This window comes from Tamandua tetradactyla, chromosome 4, assembly GCF_023851605.1.
Source record: "Tamandua tetradactyla isolate mTamTet1 chromosome 4, mTamTet1.pri, whole genome shotgun sequence".
NCBI lineage: Eukaryota > Metazoa > Chordata > Mammalia > Pilosa > Myrmecophagidae > Tamandua > Tamandua tetradactyla.
In genome coordinates, this window is record NC_135330.1 from 115,515,305 (window position 1) to 115,532,382 (window position 17,078).

At 35.7% G+C, this 17,078-nt stretch overlaps 1 protein-coding gene across 8 annotated transcripts in view; it reads left to right on the plus strand.

Moving 5' to 3' along the window:
• Positions 1–17,078, plus strand: part of ENOX1 (ecto-NOX disulfide-thiol exchanger 1) — a 311,721-nt gene that overhangs the window by 17,663 nt on the left and 276,980 nt on the right. For 5 of the 8 annotated variants that reach the window (XR_013174569.1, XR_013174570.1, XM_077158331.1 and 2 more), the window contains exon 2: positions 10,644–10,768. Coding sequence is in view for 3 of the 8 variants with exons in the window: in XM_077158331.1 (XP_077014446.1) it covers positions 10,725–10,768 (44 nt within the window). In the remaining 5 variants the exon portion in view is untranslated. Of the gene's footprint in view, positions 1–10,643; positions 10,769–17,078 lie in introns of those variants that run through there. The other 3 variants (XM_077158332.1, XM_077158336.1, XM_077158335.1) reach the window with 1 other exon arrangement.

Here is a 17,078-nt window from a genome sequence, read left to right on the forward strand (position 1 = left end):
TATTTGGGTTTCAGCAGCTTTTCCACACTTCTTCTGTCCCAAGATCTAACCCAGGATACCATATTACATTAGTCCTCATTTGTCCTGAGATTCCGCCAATCTATGCATGTCTCACAGATTCCCCTTATCTTTCATGACCTTGACAGTTTTGAAGGTACTGGTCAGATATTTTGTAGAAAATTCTTTTTATTCCTAATGTTTGTCATCATTAGACTAGGGTTATGACTTCTTGAGGCATGAAGTAATCCTTCACATCATATCACATCACAGGCACATGATATCAATGTGACTTTTACTGATGACGTTAATCTTAATCACTTGTTTAAAGTGGTGATTGCAGGCATTTCCACAATGACTCTTTACACTTTCCATATTTTATTTGTTTTAAGCAAGCCAAAATTCTAGCACCCAGTTAAGGGAAAAGGAATTAAGCTCCATTTCCTAGAGGGAGGATTATTAAGGAATTTTATACATATGTTTGAACCACCACAGTATTTAATAGGTATTTTAGGAGGAATAAACTGAAGCTGTTGGATAATCCTGTTTCACCTTACATCTTTGCCCACTGATTTCAGTATTCATTCAGTATTCAGATTTGCCTGCATCAGTTACTACTCTGTTCTAATTATTTTCTGTTTCCCTCATTCCTTCTACATTTATTTGGAATATTGCAGAAAGACTTTTCCCTTCTGTCACATTCATTTACTTATTTGTTTATTCAATTATAAATTATATTATTATGAGCTCATGAATATTTATTTTATCCTTTGGGTTTTATAGTCCAATACTATAATGTTATTTCTCAAGCTATGCCAGCTTTGGCCACTGTGAACTCATTCAGTTTGGCTCCTGCATCCTTTTGACATGCATTTCTTTGTTTTTATTAGTATCATTATTTTTAACAATTCCCTGCTCATCTACAGTAGATGCACTGAGTAACCCAGAGTGAACACATCAGTAGTTCCATAAATATGTAGTGGGTTTAAAAGGACTAGGTGAGATGCTATAGAGAACAATGAAGTATAAGATACTCTGTGTCCTCAAGGGTCTTATAATCTATTCTCAGAGATAAACTAATGAATGATAATGAAAAATACAAGGCAGTACAAGATTAAATCAGTAAGGGCTGGAGATACTCATAGTAGAAAAAAGAAAATAACATTGATTGACTACATCAGGAGGGGAGTCCCAGAGAAATGCTATGGTTTTATCAAGTGAAGTAGAAAGGAAAAGACGTTAGTACAGGGATTATTGTCTTCGTAGAGTATGGGAAGGAGTAAGACAGAAAATCATCTTACAAAAATGGACACATTTTTTGTTTAGGAAGACACAATTTACTAAAAAATGATACACAGAGAAACAAAATGTAAGTAGGCTCCATATTTATTAAGTAAATTGAATTCATAATTAAAAGCATTCTCACAAAGGACACTCTAGACCCATGTGGTTTCACTAAATGAGTTCTTTCAGCATTTAAGGGAGAAGCAAACACAGGAAATTGAGGATGTGGGAGTACTTCCCAACTCATTTTGTGAGGCTTCCAAATCCCTGAGACTATGAAAGGACATAAATAAGAACCTATAAAAAATTACACATCAATATTCCTCATGATCATAGAACCCCAAAATTTAACAAACAATTGAGAAACAGAATTTAGTGATGTATGAAAAAGAATAATGCATCATGACCAAATTGAGTTTATCCCAGGAATACAAGTATGCCCTAGCATTCAAAAATCAATCCACATGAATAGGTAAAAGATAAAAACCATATAATTATCTCAGTAGATGAAGAAACAAACAATATTAGACAAAGTTTATCATTTAATCATGATAAAACCCACACACAAAAAAGTAGGAATAAAGGAATTTTCCTCAATCTTATAAAATGCATCTATGAAAACCTACAGGTAACAATGCTGAAATTATAACCATATCCTGCTAAATCTAGTACATGAGGCATGGTATGTACTCCCCACCAGTTCTATTCAACATTGTACTGGAATTGTACTGGAGGTCCTATCCAGTGCAACAGAGGGGAGATAAAAGAAAAGATAAAGAGCTAAAAGGCATATATATTAGAAAGGGATAGGTAATAAAATTGTTTCTTTAAAAAAATGGCATGATTGCAGGCATATAAAATCATAAAAGAATCTATAAAGATCTATTTGAGCTTAGTAAAAATCTACTTCATTTAGGAAATTTGCAGGGTACAAGGCCAATATAAAACAATTATATTTCTACACACCAAGATAGAATTGGAAAATGAAATAAAAACAACACTTACGTGGTGCCTGCCCATGCAAAAAAATCTTGTCCAGTGAAAATTATAAAACATTTTTGAAAAAAATTTTTGAAGACCTGAATAGAGAGATATACCATGTTCATAGAATAGAAGACTCAGTAATGGAAAAATGACATTTCTTACCAAAAGTATCTTTGATAGAAAATGAATAAGTTGCTTCTGAAATTTTTGTGAATATACAAGGGCCTAGAAAAATCAGATTTTGAAAAAAATTAAAGAGAATTACAATATGGGGACTCACACTCCCTGATTCCAAGACTTCCTGTAAAAGCATGAATTATTAAGAAAATATGATATTGTATAAACATAGAGAAATAGATCAATGGAACCAAAAATATTTTCAGAGAATAGACACACTTACACAATCAGTTGATTTTTTGTGTGTGTGCTGTATAGTGGGGGTCACATTGCATTCTTTTTTCATGTGCATATCCTGTTATTGCAACACGATTTGTTGAATTTTTGTCGTTTGTTTTGTTTTTGGAAAGTGCATGGGCCAGGAATCAAATCTGGGTATCCTCATGGCAAACGAGAATTCTACCACTGAACTAACCTTGCACCCCCACTCAATTGATTTTTTTAAACTTTTTTTTATTGTATAGTGTGACATATATACAAAGCAAAGAAATAAAAAAGCAATAGTTTTCAAAGCATTCTTTAATAAGTGGTTACAGGGTAGATCCCAGAGTTTGTCATGTGCTACCATATGATTCTCTCATATTTTTCCTTCTAGCTGCTCTAGAATATAGGAGGCTAGAGGGCTTAAATAATTTTTTATCATGACAATTGACTTTTTTCCCTTCTTTTTTTGTGAAAAATAACATATATCCAAAAACTATAAATTTCAAAGCACAGCATCACAATTAGTTGTAGAACATATTTCAGACTTTGACATGGGTTACAATTTCACAATTTTAGGTTTTTACTTCTAGCTGCTCTAAAATACTGGAGACTAAAAGAGTTATCAATTTAAGGATTCAGCATTCATAATCATTTGTTAACTTCTATCTTCTGTGTATAATTCCACCATCAAAGCATCAAAGCAGTTCACTGGGATAAAGTCAAGTCTCATCATCTGGTGGTGATGGAAATAGTAAATGTGGAATAAATCCTTAACCGTATTGTAACAAAATGAACATCAATACCTGTCTCACACCATACTCAAAAATTATTCAAGATGTATTGTACATCTTATCATAAAAGTAAACTTTGAAGTTTATAGAAGAAAATATAGGAAAATATCTTAGAAAGAAGGCAACTATTTCTTAGAATACCAAAAGTAGTAACATTATTGATTTATTGGATTTCACCAAAGTGAAAACTTCTCCTCATGAGAATTCATTGTCAAGAAAATAGGCAAGCCACAGACTTGGAAAACAATCTGTAATACATATATGTGACATAGAAATTAAATCCATAATATATAAAACTCCTCCACAACCGAATATAAAAGACAAATATATCCCTTCCCCAATAAGTGAGTTACTTAAACAAAACCTTCACAAAGAAGTTGTATGAATGACCAATAAGTATTTGAAAATAAAATAATGGCATCCTTAGTCATCAGGGAAATACAAATTAAATTACTATTTTGTCCCTACTAGAATGACTAAAATGAAAGGGACTAACAACTCCAAAGACTGGTGAGGATGTGGAAATATTAGAATGCTCATATAATGCTGTTAAAGATGTAAAATAATATAACCATGTTTCTAATCCTGTTTGTAATTCCTTATAAAGTTAAGCATGCATCTGCCCTATGACCCAGCAATCTCACACCTAATTATTTACTCAAGAAAAATGAAAGCACAAAAAGCCTCATAAAGAATGTTTATAACAGCTTTCTTCATAATAGCCAAATACTAAATCATCCCAAATACCCATCAACAAGAGAATGGATAATGAATTATGATATTCATACAATGGAATAGTACCCATTTATTCACCGAAATATTCTACGTGAATGAACTACTGATATATTTAACCATTTGAATGAATCATAATCATAATGTTGAAGCAAAGAAGCCAGACATAAAAGAATATAAACCGAAAATCTAGTATAGACAAAACCATCCATGGTGATAGAAATCAGACCTCCCCTATTGGGAGTGATTGACTGGAAAAGGGACATTATCGAGTGATGGAAATGTTCTTTGTCTTGACTGGTGTGAAGTTCCATGGGGGCGTACATTTGACAAAACTCGTCAAATCGTATACTTAAGATTTGTGCACTTTATTATGCCCTGATTACAAAACCTAAAGAGATAATCTTTGATACTCTCCACTGGTCTTTGGAAAAAAGACTTATCAAATCTTGGATTTTCAGTATCCATAAACATAAGAAGAAATGTCACATTTCTAAAACTCAGCACATCTCAAAGCAAACTCACCATAGCTTCTAGCAGGCAGGCACATACCAGTTCCTCTTTTTGAATTTCCACACCCTTTCTTAATAATGTTCTTACAATTTTCCCAGGACCTGGCTAAAAAATTCTTGTAATCTTTGACTTCATTTCTCTCATCATCAATTCTGTCTAGTGAAGCACTAAGTTAATTCTTCTATCCAGCCTTTTGTATTTCTGTTGCTGTCCAAAGTACCCTCTTAGCAATAGTCCCCTTTTACATTTTCTTATTCTATCCACTGATGCTACAAAAACTCTTACAAAAACACTTTTAAAACACTGATCTTGCAAAAACACTCCTAATCAAGACCCATTTGATACAAAAACACTTCTAATAGCTCTAAGCCATTTATACAATTTCACATTTATCTTGGTATTCACACTCTACTCTTCTCCAACATAAAATCTGCACTCTAGCCCCCAGATGAGTCGTGACTTGCCTCATCTTTACTTCTTTGCTCTCTGTTATGAAGGACTGTGTATGTCAACATACAATTTTCATATTCATTTGTACCTTTTGTTAAAGTACCTGTAATTGTGGACAATAAGCATTTGGTTTAGGAATTGCACCATTGTTTTTCCCCGGGGGAGATTCCAGTTCAATAAACCTGGCTGATTTCTGCTGCACTCTAGTCACGATGCACTAAACTACTATGAAGGGACTGTTTCAGTCTGATCCAAGGGTTTTAGGATTGGATGGAATAGTAGGAACAGATGGGCCCTGTGAGGAACTCGTTATCTGGTCTGTGAGAAAATAGAGACCCATTCTTGGTTCTTGAGTAGGGAATTTATGATACTTTAAAAATATTAAATATTTTATTTATGAATATATTCATTCTTTTTTTATTAGAGAAGTTATAGGTTTACAGAAAAAATCATGTATAAAATAGTTTCCATATACCACCCTATCATTAATACCTTGCATTAGTGTGGTACATTTGTTACAGTTAATGAAAGGACATTTTTATAATTGTATTATTAGCTATAGTTCATCATTTACCATAGGGCTAACCGTTTGTGTTGTACAGTCCTATGTTCATTGTATTTTTTAAAAGTTGTGTTGTTTTAATAATATATATATACAACCTAAAATTTCCTTTTTAAACACGTTCAATTATATAATTCAGTGATATTAATTATATTCATCAGGTTGTCACTTATTTTTCCCCGAATATATTTTATTCAAATTCACCAATTATTAGCATTTTGCTGCTTTGCTTTATCCTCCTTTCTCTCTCTTTAGATATTTTGATTTATTTATTCTGAACTATTTTAGAGTTAGGTTTTCTACATCATGCCAGTTTACATCTTCATATTTCAGTGTGTATCTCCTAAGGAAAAAGATCCCTTTACCTAACCACCACACAGTTATTAAATGTAGGTGATACTTTTATCTTATCTGTTGTCCATATTCAAATATTGTTGGTTTTTACAATAAATCATTTACAGTATTTCCTCCCTCTGGTAGCAAAGATCCAATATCAAATCATATAATCACTTTAGTTGTCAAATGTCCTTAGTCCCTTTCAATATGGAGCAGTTGCTCAGCTTTTTTTTTTTTTTTGCCTTTCATGACAGTTTCTCAGTATGGATTGGTTGATATTTCCACGTGATTAGATTCAGGAGATGTTGAATCCTTCTCAGAGTAGCAAATGTGGAGGCACATAATCACTGCTATATCCCAAGGCCTAGAAAGTGCTTGGCACATAGGAAGTGCTTAATAAATATTTGATGAATGAGTGAATGAATTAACGTACCTTCATTTCTAATGTAGTGAAGGAGCCAGAACTGACCAAGGGAAACCATGACAGACCATCCCAAAAGCAGATTAAATACAGTTGCAGGCCAACATGTGTGCAGACTAGAAGTTTGGGGCAGTTGGGGGATGAGTTGCAGATGTTACTGGCTGTAGCCTCCAGGGCAGGCTTCCTAAATGGTAGGGCTTCTAGGACTAGAAAAAATAAAACATTCTTTTCCAGACCTTCTTTCCTGTAGCTAGCCATTTTTTTTTAAGATTTTAAGTTCTTTATTCTTTAATGCAGTGCATGATTACATTAATTTTTTTTCAGCATATAGCTATGAATTTATCATCACAATCAGCTTTTTTCTTTTTTTGTGTGAAAAAACATATATACAAAAAAAGAATGAATTTCAAAGCATGTCACAATGATTAGTGGTAGAATGAAATTCACTTTTAATCAGCTATTTATTTATCACCACTATGGGCCAGAATAAGGGGATAACAGAACTTTTGAATGTTTTCAACATGAACCACAAGAAGGGAAAGCAGCAAGAAGCTCATGGTAGTATTGAAAATACGAAGTGATGAGTTGTAGCGAATGGGTGAGGAGCTGATAGGATTTCATGATTCAGTGGAAGGGATAAAGAAGGATAGGACATGAGTGATGCCACCAGGTCTTTTCCAAGTTCACGCTCCCTGATCAGAGCTCCCAGATTTAGGAAGAAGGAGCGTGTGGGAGAATTCAATTCCCTGCATGTTTTTAGCTCTTCTGCTCAGTACAATATTGTAGGGTCTGGCAAGGACAGAGTAGCTGAGCTGAGTAAGCCCTTGAAAAAGAAATTTATTCAGAGGGACTATATTTTAAATCCATAAATGATGAGATTCCTGCCAAACATCTTTCAAATTACTGTAAAGATATTCCTCCAGAATATAAGGAAGATCAGATTGTTCATTAATGCGGTGACAACATTTCTAAATGAATGATACAAAATCAAATCGAGCTTTTGTTTTCATTGCTTCCAGAGAATCACAGCCACAATAATTTTGTGGCCCTGTGCTTGTAACAATACAGTATATCTTTTCATTATAGCCTCCAGAAGAAAGGGGCTTATGGTTTTTCTCTACAATGACAGACGTATTTTCTTGAACAATACCCTGAAAAGGTCACATTGGAGATTTGAGTCATAAGCCCTGTGATTTAAATTTGAGGCTAAGTTTAAAAATGGTATGTCTAAAGCTTGCCAAGTTCCAATAAAAGCCCTGGTGTCATTTTGGAGTCTAGTTGAATAGGACAGATCCAGTGGGATATTGTACTTGTCTTAGTAGCAATACTTAGATTTTCTTCTTTGTATGATTTTCTGGGTGAGTTGTTATGGCAGATATCCACTTTCCCACCAAATCCAGGAAAATAATATCTAACTTCACGGACCTTTTTTTTTTCCCTAAAGCAGCTCATTTTCTGCTCATCAGTTCTCATCAGTGGATTCCCATAAAAGTCTAACCATTTGCATTTTTTTCTTTTAGTTCCATCTTAAATAAAACTTTCCTCATTGAAGTCTTCTTGATTCTCCTCATTCCCAACAGCTGGGATCTCCAATTCCCCTAAAGTAGTCAATGCACATGTTTTTACTTATGCCGTTCATGCTTTGTCTACTACTACTACTACTTCCCAACATGTGCTGGATTCATTCTGTGTGCCAAGCACCTTATATGTGTTATCTTACTTAATCCTCAGCAGCCTGTATCATGTCTTCATCTTGCAGATAAGGAAGCTGGGGCTAGAGAGTTTAAGAACCTTGCCCATGATTATACAGGTGGTAAGTGCTGAAGCAGGAGCACTCCAGGCAGCCTGGTTCCACTAATTGGTACCACCTCACTATTATTTTCCACACCTAGCTGTACCCCCTATAGGAAGGTAAGATACTGGAGGGGGGCGGGAGACAATCTTGTTTATTTTAGTATTCCTAAAATTTCCTGTCTCCTTGATGGACTCATAAGTATCCAGGAAACCGTGGCTGAGTGAGTGCTTCAAATTGTCACTGGACTTTTATGGGGAATTAGGGTTTGTTAGTTTAGGCATATAACCTGAAACGTTGCTTTCGAGGGTGTGAAGAAAATGGAATGGTAGTATATAAGGCTTTAAGAAGAATTTCTATTTATCTTCTGTTTCTGTCATTTGGATTAGACCCTACAATCCAAAAACTTCTTCCTCCTCCACTTGTTTGTCAAGTTCTTCTTTCTTATTTCATGCAATGATAAATTGGATCTGTTTTCTGTGTTTTTTTTGTATGTCATAATTCCAGGCTCCAGTTTTGCAGAATTCTGAAAATGCCATCAATCGTTTTTACCCTGTTTCTTTATTCATGACTTAAAGTTCTGTTGCCCAAAACAAAATAGAATGAAGTTTTTAAAAGTTGTGAGTGACCGTCCTGCTTCCAGTCGTTCTCTAGCCTTTCTGATGAGCTTCCCATGTGTAGTATGGGAATAAGCTAAAAGTTCCACGACTCAGACAAAAGTCTGTAGCAGTAAAAACTGGCAATTTATTTCAAACAGAGTCAAGAGGTTATCCTGGAAGTTTATGATGTATTGGAGTGACTGGAAGAGGGAAGTATCTGAAACTTGTTGAGCTATGTTCCAGTAGCCTTGTTTCTTGAAGATGATTGTGTACGATCTAGCTTTTACAGCGTGACTTGTGATTGTAAAAACATTGTTTCTGATGCTCCTTTTATCCAGGGTATGGACAGAGGAGTAAAAAAACAAGGATAAGAAATAGATGGGGCAGGGGATAAAGGGTAAAATATTGGGTATGTAGAAATACTGGTGGTCAATGAGAGGGAGGGGTAAAGGGTATGGGATGTTTGAGTTTTCTCTTTTTTCTTTTAATTTGTTTTTCTAGAGTGATACAAATGTTCTAATAATGATCACAGTGATGAAAACACAACTATGTGATGATATTGTGAGCCATTGATTGTATACCATGTATGAACTGTATGTGTGAGATTTGTCAATAAAAATATTAAAAAAAAAAAACTGGCAATTTGAGTGAAATTTTGGAGTGTTAAAGCAATGACCCCAAAATGTACTGGCTAAGAGTAGGAGTTGGGACATTTGGTGGAGGAAACACTGTGTGGTTCTCTGGGTTAGAAAGATGGAGATATTTGACTAAAGATGAAAAGAGAAATCCAGATGGATACTTACTGAGCCCTACTTGGTCACCCTCAACCATGAAGATGGACATAGCCATGAGAAGATACCACCCTCAGTGGTATGTACAGGGCATGTGGAATCTGTTCCTCATTGCATCAGGAAAACTGGGTGCTTACTTCCATCATAGCAGTGAAGAAATCCTGGGTCATATAGAAGGATCAGAGGAAGATGAGACACTTGCTCTGCCACTCTTGACATAGCACAGCCCATGAACCTGCACCAAACACAGGTGGCTGCTTCCTTTTTTGCAGAAGAAAGAAAGGTAGGAGGAAACTCATTGCTTAAAGGAGGTGCCTGTATCTCTGTGGAGCCTGGCTGCATAGGACAATATTTGATATAAAGTGAAAGCAAATTAGGGAAGAAATTGTGTTTAATTTAGAAATATTTAAATTGACTTAGTTTCATTGTGGCATTATTTATTCTCTGGTCAATTCTGCTTGTGAAATATATATATTTACATCACAAAGGCTGCATTGTAAAATGAGGGAAAGAGCTTGAGCTCTGGGGTCTTTGGGCTCTAGTAGGCCTGGATTCTGGGTTTGCCCTCAGATAGGTATGCTTTAGTTGTCTCAACTGTAAGACAGGTGCCAGGACCATACAGTTTCAGGGTTGTTGTTAAGATTAAAGGGTCCTGTATACGAAGCCTCCAGCCCAGGACCTAGCTCCCAGCAGGCACCCAGTACATAGCATTACCTCTGCACTCATACCCTGTCAACAGGTCTTCAGTCCTAGCCTGGTCAGATCAGAAGAAAAGCAGAAGTTTGTTTGGCTATAAAATACTCTTGACCTTTAGCCATTTCTAAATACGGTGCTGAAAGGTGAGTGTCCCATCATGCCCTTTAGGAGTTTGAAGCTTTTACTGATGATGATTAGCGTGCCAGTAATAATAACAGTGGATGCCAGTATAACACTTTCTGGCAACAAGGGCTGGGACTGCAGTGATGGTGCCTCAGACATTTCCTAATGCTGTGTTTTCCTTCTGCTTCCAGAAACCTCTGGTCTGTTAGAGCCGCACTGTCCTCCTACAGGATTTCCTTTCTGAAGAGCTTCCATTGGAAAGACCTTTGTGAATGCATGGCTTCACTCAAGTCCTTGGAGAACACGTGGTTTTAAGGTTCGTGTTAATGTTTCCATTACTCTTGCTGAAGTTACTAATTTTGAGGGTTATTTTTAAATGGATAGTAGTCATACCGTGTTGTAATAAGAACTTGGAAGTAGGTTGTGCACAGGCTGTAATCCTTTGATATTGTTGGGAGAAAGATTAAGTGAAAAGAAATTTGATTGCTGCTTCTCATACTTAGCACTGTATACTCTGTGGGATATTACAAAGATTTTTAGAAATATAATATCCCCTGCATGGCTTACAATAAATTTCATTTCTCTGTTCATAAATTCTAACTCAAAGGTTCAATACATTTTTATTGTATCTATGTATATCAGATTTTGTTACTTTCAATTAATTAAGACCTTGTGGTCTTCAATTATGTTTGAAACATTGAAAATAAGAACTGCATTTGTTAATATCAACTAATATAATCATTTTGACATTTTTTTATGTCAGTGGCCAGAATGTTTCCCTCTTGTTCTACTAGGAAGTATGCACCCTATTACATAAGACAGAAGATGTTTTGTTGTTCTTGTTGTTTTTATAATGGGTATGTGTAACTAGCTTAAAAAAATCACTAAAAATACTGTTGCTTATGCAAGGAAAAAGATTGCTAGAAATGCAAGCATTTTATTTTGGAAGTACATGTTTTATTCTTGAGATAATATGAAGTAAGGCACTTTTATTTTGAAGGTGCTTTCCAATAAAGACCAAACCAAAGGCTAAATTCAGTCCATGCATCTTTCATAGAAGAAAAAAAGAAACAGATTATAGGATAAAGCATGGTAGACTGGGTAGAAGAAAACTAAATGAGAGGAGCACAGTAATTTCCTTGGAATGACACATCCTTTTTCCACAGGCATTTATTTCATTTGGTGGGACTTTTATTCTGTCCACATTACAAATGTTTTCTCACTTACTAACTCTATACTTGTTTTTCTTTTCTTTTTTTTTATTTCCACTGAAAAATCAAGTAGATTTTACTGTGGAGCTGGGCTAGATTCCAGTTTCCCACTGCACCCTTTGTTGTTGGGCTAAGGGTGAACTCACTTTGAGGTGTGAAGCCTTGGATGAGGTCCTAGATGGGAAGATGGAAGAGCTTCCATCTGAAATTCTCTAGTCCATCTGTTTGGTAGGATGTCATTTTGAGTTGGAGCCTAGAAAGTATATCCATAGAAACATAAGTTTGGAAAGGACTTAAGAAGTTACCTACATGCTCCTCCCTCACCTGGAACCAGGAAGAGTCCATTCGTTTTCAATCCTTCATACTCATACCCAACATCTAGTTTCCTTTTGAAATTTAATATTCTCCTTTCTTAGCACCCTAGTTGCCAAGCATTCCTATGCAATTTGTAACTTCATGTTATGGTATTATTTCTTCTTTGGTAGATAGAGAGAATCAGTTGTATCATCACAGACTTCAGTTCACAAATCACCCCATTTCTTTTCAAAGGAGATAAATCCATTTTTTTAAACATCTCCTCTGAAACTCCCCAAATTTACTATCTTCACAGTTCTTTCCAGAGCTTCTGAAGTGCTCTGCATTCTTCTTAAGTTTAAGAGCTCAGACTGGCTGAAGGTGGAATTGAAAACCATCTATAGGTATTCTCCAGAGGGAACACAATTGGCATCTTGAGGGAGACAGTTCTTTGTGAAATGAGACTCTCCCACCCATTTTGGAATAGTTAATAGCCCTGGTTCCCAGGAACCAAAGGCCAGTAACACCCCTACCCCCATCGTTGTGAAGATGAGCTTCAAACTTTGCTTCACATTTCCTCAGAGAAACAGGGGAGGAATGGGACTGCCAGATGGAAAACCACAAGCCATTCACTTGAGAGTTGAGAACTCTGGAATTGGTAGAGTCGATGAAGGACAGAGCTAGGTCCAGACCCGTGTCTTTTACCCTAGGTGGCATTCCCTTTCCTCTGTATCCTGTTTCTACTCTGGCTTACATTTAACTTTCAGCTGTCTAGAAACACACTGGCTTAGATAGAGATAGGCACTCTGTTGAAGAACCAGAATTTTTCTTTTGCCGTTTAAAGCAGATCGTGGTTGTTCAATACAGAGACATGGATAATAGAAAGATAATATCAGAACACAGTGCAGTGAGTATGGCAGGAGAAGGGCAGAGAGAGGAGTGGCTCTGAGGACTCAGGGAAGCCACAGGGCTTGGACCCCAGGGAAAATGAGGGGGCTGATGTCTCAAAAGTCACAGGTCAGAGACTAGTGAGGAAGGAATAGAAATTCTGAGGGAAGACTGGGGAAAGAAAAGTAATGAGGGAATATGTTTTGACTCTCTTTTCACTGGGTTCTCAAGTTTCAGCTTTCTACCGTAGGCCACAGGCTTCCTTAGAAATTCTCAGGATCAGTTTTTGGATGACTCAAGGGGCCCTTGATTTGATCTGAACTTCTTTCTCCCTTGACCCTTGACTTCCATTCCCAATTCTCCCTCAACTTTCTGTCTTCTCCTTCACTTACTTGCTTCTTTCTTCATCAGTGAAGAGTATGGAAACCGCTTCAAGTCTCAAAGTTACAGATGAAAACGAGGGAAATTAAAAACGAACATACTTTGGTACATTTTTACCACAGAAGCTTTGTAAAGGCTCTGTTCTCTTGAAACACCTCAGTGCTGGTCCAGCACAGAAAACAAATTCTCATTTGTTAGTATTATACTTAACATAAGAAATCACTTAGTTCCCTAGTAGGAAGGCAACTTAATACCAAAATATGAAGCATTCCTGACTTAAAGATACAGTTCCAAATAGGGATGTCTCAGTTGTTATAGTGGGGTACACTTAACATCTGCCTTGGCTCCCACAAAATACATGCAATAAGTAGGGCACTTGAAAAGTGAGAACTAGACTAAAGGACCCATTTCTTTGTTTTCTAGTAAAACAGGAATACTATATGGCAATATTTTCATCTATAAAAGCCAAATTTATGGAGAGAGAAGAAATAACCTCAACATTTTCCATTATCTTGTGTTGCTTAATCATTCAAAGCTTTGTGGCAGAGTTCTTGAACCAGATTTTTACATGATGATTTTCCTGTCTTTTCTCCTTTTATGCACAGGCACAAAGTTATATTTGACTTCTCAGAGTTTCTCATTTCCTGAAATGCACTGCTAGCTCTATAAACATGGAAGGATAAATATTAGCTCTATGAGACCACATTCCTATATAAGTTGAAAAATAGCATATAATAAAAAATACAAGGATATAATATAGAAAATTATAGACCAATATGCCCTCTTATTGTGTCATATATCTTCCCCATGCATGGAGACTGCTTTATCCAAAAAATGCATGCTGTGCTGTGTAGCACCACTTGTGTCTTTGATATATCTCCACTCATCATAGTTAACAATATATCTGAGTGACTCTTGCATCACCAGGAAATGTTTCTGACTTATTTTCCACTATGTTTTGTTAAAAACTCTCTGGATCCCTGCCATCAATTCTGTGAGTTACATATGATCCAAATTAAATAAAAATGTTTCTGGGCTCCCTTCCTGCTTGATTCTGCCAGCGCCCAATGAGCAAGCTCCTTGGGAATTGCATTAGAAAATGTTTATTGGCTAATTTGGGGGGAAAAAATCTTTGTAGGGGGGGGTGGTGAAGTGTGGTCGTTGCAAAGCTAATCAACACTTTAAGTGTGCAAATTGCTATTTCAAAATCAGAGTCTAGTTATACATTTTTAGAAGCAATGAAAATTCAGCACCAATTAACGATATCCCTTAAACCTCACGTTCACACCCTATAAAGAAGAAAAAGAGCAACCCACATTCATAGCGTATGAATTGAAACACTCTTTTAAAGTGAGAGCATTTGATAGAATAATGTTCAGATAATTCACTTCCATCTGGAAATGACCATCCCATTTGCCAGAAATTCTACAGACTTGTATCAAGGGCAGTCTTTCTTCTACATCAAGTTTCTACTATTCCTTTTGCTGAAGATGTAAAATAATCAATCTCGTATATTTCTAGCTCAGAAGTAAGAAAATTGGACTTCCAGGAATAGCTCCTTCTAATTTCCTAAATTTTATAGCTTTCTTCCTTTTAGCAACAAATGTTAAGTACATATTAATTTTTATTATCGAATAGTTTAAATCTATAGAAAAAAGCAAAGCCTATATATCCACCTGCAGATTTTAAAATGTTGTTACTGTATCTTATTTGCTTCAGATCTCTATTTTTTAAGTTGAAAAAAACTCACTATCCTTCCTGTTCCCTATTCCCAACAGGTAATAGCAGTATAATAAGGCTGTTAAATTATTCTGCTCATATTTTATATATTCATAATTAATATGTGTGTGCAAATATAGTAATATTTTTAGTTTATATGCATCATACTAAATGCATGCCTTTGCCACTTGTTTTGCCTTAACTTTTTTTTAGAATTATTTCTCTTAATATCTGGAGCTGTAGTTCATTCATTTTAGTTAATTGTGTCTTTTGCAAATAATGCCTGCTTTCTCATCACAGAACATTGCTTTTTCTGGAGAAACATCAACCTGCACCCATCTCATCTTTCGCAGTGGAATTGCAGGTTTATTATGTGATGTTGCTGTATCCTGTCTGCTATAGAATACGCATTTGGCAAATACTGGTTCTTCAAATTCAGCTATGAAGCCTTTTACTTCCTTTTTTAATATAGATGTTTTCTTTTTCTGTTTTGTTGAGTTTACTGTTAGCTGTAGCTCTGTCCTATTCTGCTTATTTTTCCTGTGAACAGTTTCTGATGCAGCTTTGCCTGCTCCATTTCAAATGAGTATGATTGTGTCTAGAGAGTAAGAAAAGAATAGAGGAATAACCAGGGAGGATGACAGAAGGAAGACAGGGTTCCTTCCAGTTTTTAGTTGCTGAGGTTCAATTGGTACCCATGAGGAATACTTTTTTGAAGTTCATCTGTCCATTCCTTTATACTCTGTTGTCTCAAAATGCAGCTGGTTTTAGAGGTCTTTTCTCTTACATTAGACCAAGCAAAATTTTCTTTTGTCTCTGTGCTTCATATTAACTTGAGAAACATGTGCATGATTTTTTGAAAAATTTGATTTAATGTTAAAGATTTCAAGATGTTTCTTAAGCTAGCTATTAAGTGTCTGATACCTTGAAGGAAACAGGAGCTATCAAAAATCCTCAAATGAACATACATTTTATATTTTTGGTAGATTTTAGGTCAGTTGAATGGAGTTTTTTGCTTATAATGTGATAAATAAATCTTTATTGAATTTTTGAATGAGTAAACAGTGATAACTATTTTTAGAAGTTACACAGGCATTTGACTTGGAAGCATTTCGGAGTTTCTAGTAATCACCATTCATCTACTAGTGTGTTAAACTTCAATGCTTAGAACTCCTCTGACTGAAAACTAAGTTCTTAAATGAAAAAGCAGGGTTGACTGAGAGCATAAATCCCCACGAGTTATTAAAATCAAGGCTCTGTTTAGTTAGGGTTCTACAAAAGGTGTTGAGATTTTATTAGCTGTCTATCTAAGTGTTTAGATTGTTCTCAAATTCTGTTCCTGTTTTGCTGTTACAAGAGACATGGGCTTTTTCTTCAGCTGATTGTAATTTTGCTTGTGGTTATGGGCTGAATCATTTGGCACCACTAAAAAAGTGCAACTTGGAAAAATTCTAGAGTAAAAGCACTTATTTCTAGAACTGACAGAGCCTTTCCTGGGCTCAGTGTCTGCTCTTTCAAATTATATATTTGCTCCAAGATCTTAGAAATTATTAGACCATAAATGGTCTTACCACTTGCCAAGATGAAATTTTCAATGTAAAAAGATGAATAAGTTTTGAGAATTTCCTTTGGTCCCCCTTACAGGTAATGTTTGGGTCTTTTCTGAAAGTCAAGTTTATAGTGTTCCCCTTCCCCCACCCTTAATTTTTATTTCTCTTGTACTTGATGGAGTTCTACCAAGCTAAGATTGGTGCCAACTTTAGTTTGCAGCGGATTTCTATACCTGAGTATAAGTCCTCAGAAAATAGAGTTTCTGCCAGAAGTCCTGACTCACATCCTCTACAGTTGTTCCACTGGGCATCACCACACTCTTACACTTCTGTGTACTCATGGAGTCAGTAGGGAAATGGTATTCCATCTTAGCTCACGTGTGTTTTTAAGTAGAATTTTTTGGGGGGGAGATAGTCCCAATATGAGATTTTTAGTGTTATGTTCTTAGCAGTGAATTTGTGATATTTATCACATAATATAATATGTCTGGTGATGTGCTTGGGATCTCATTTGGCATGGTTGTTAATCAGTGTGGTGGAATTCCAACAAACCGAGCCCTCTTTGCTCCTGGTGGATTTCACT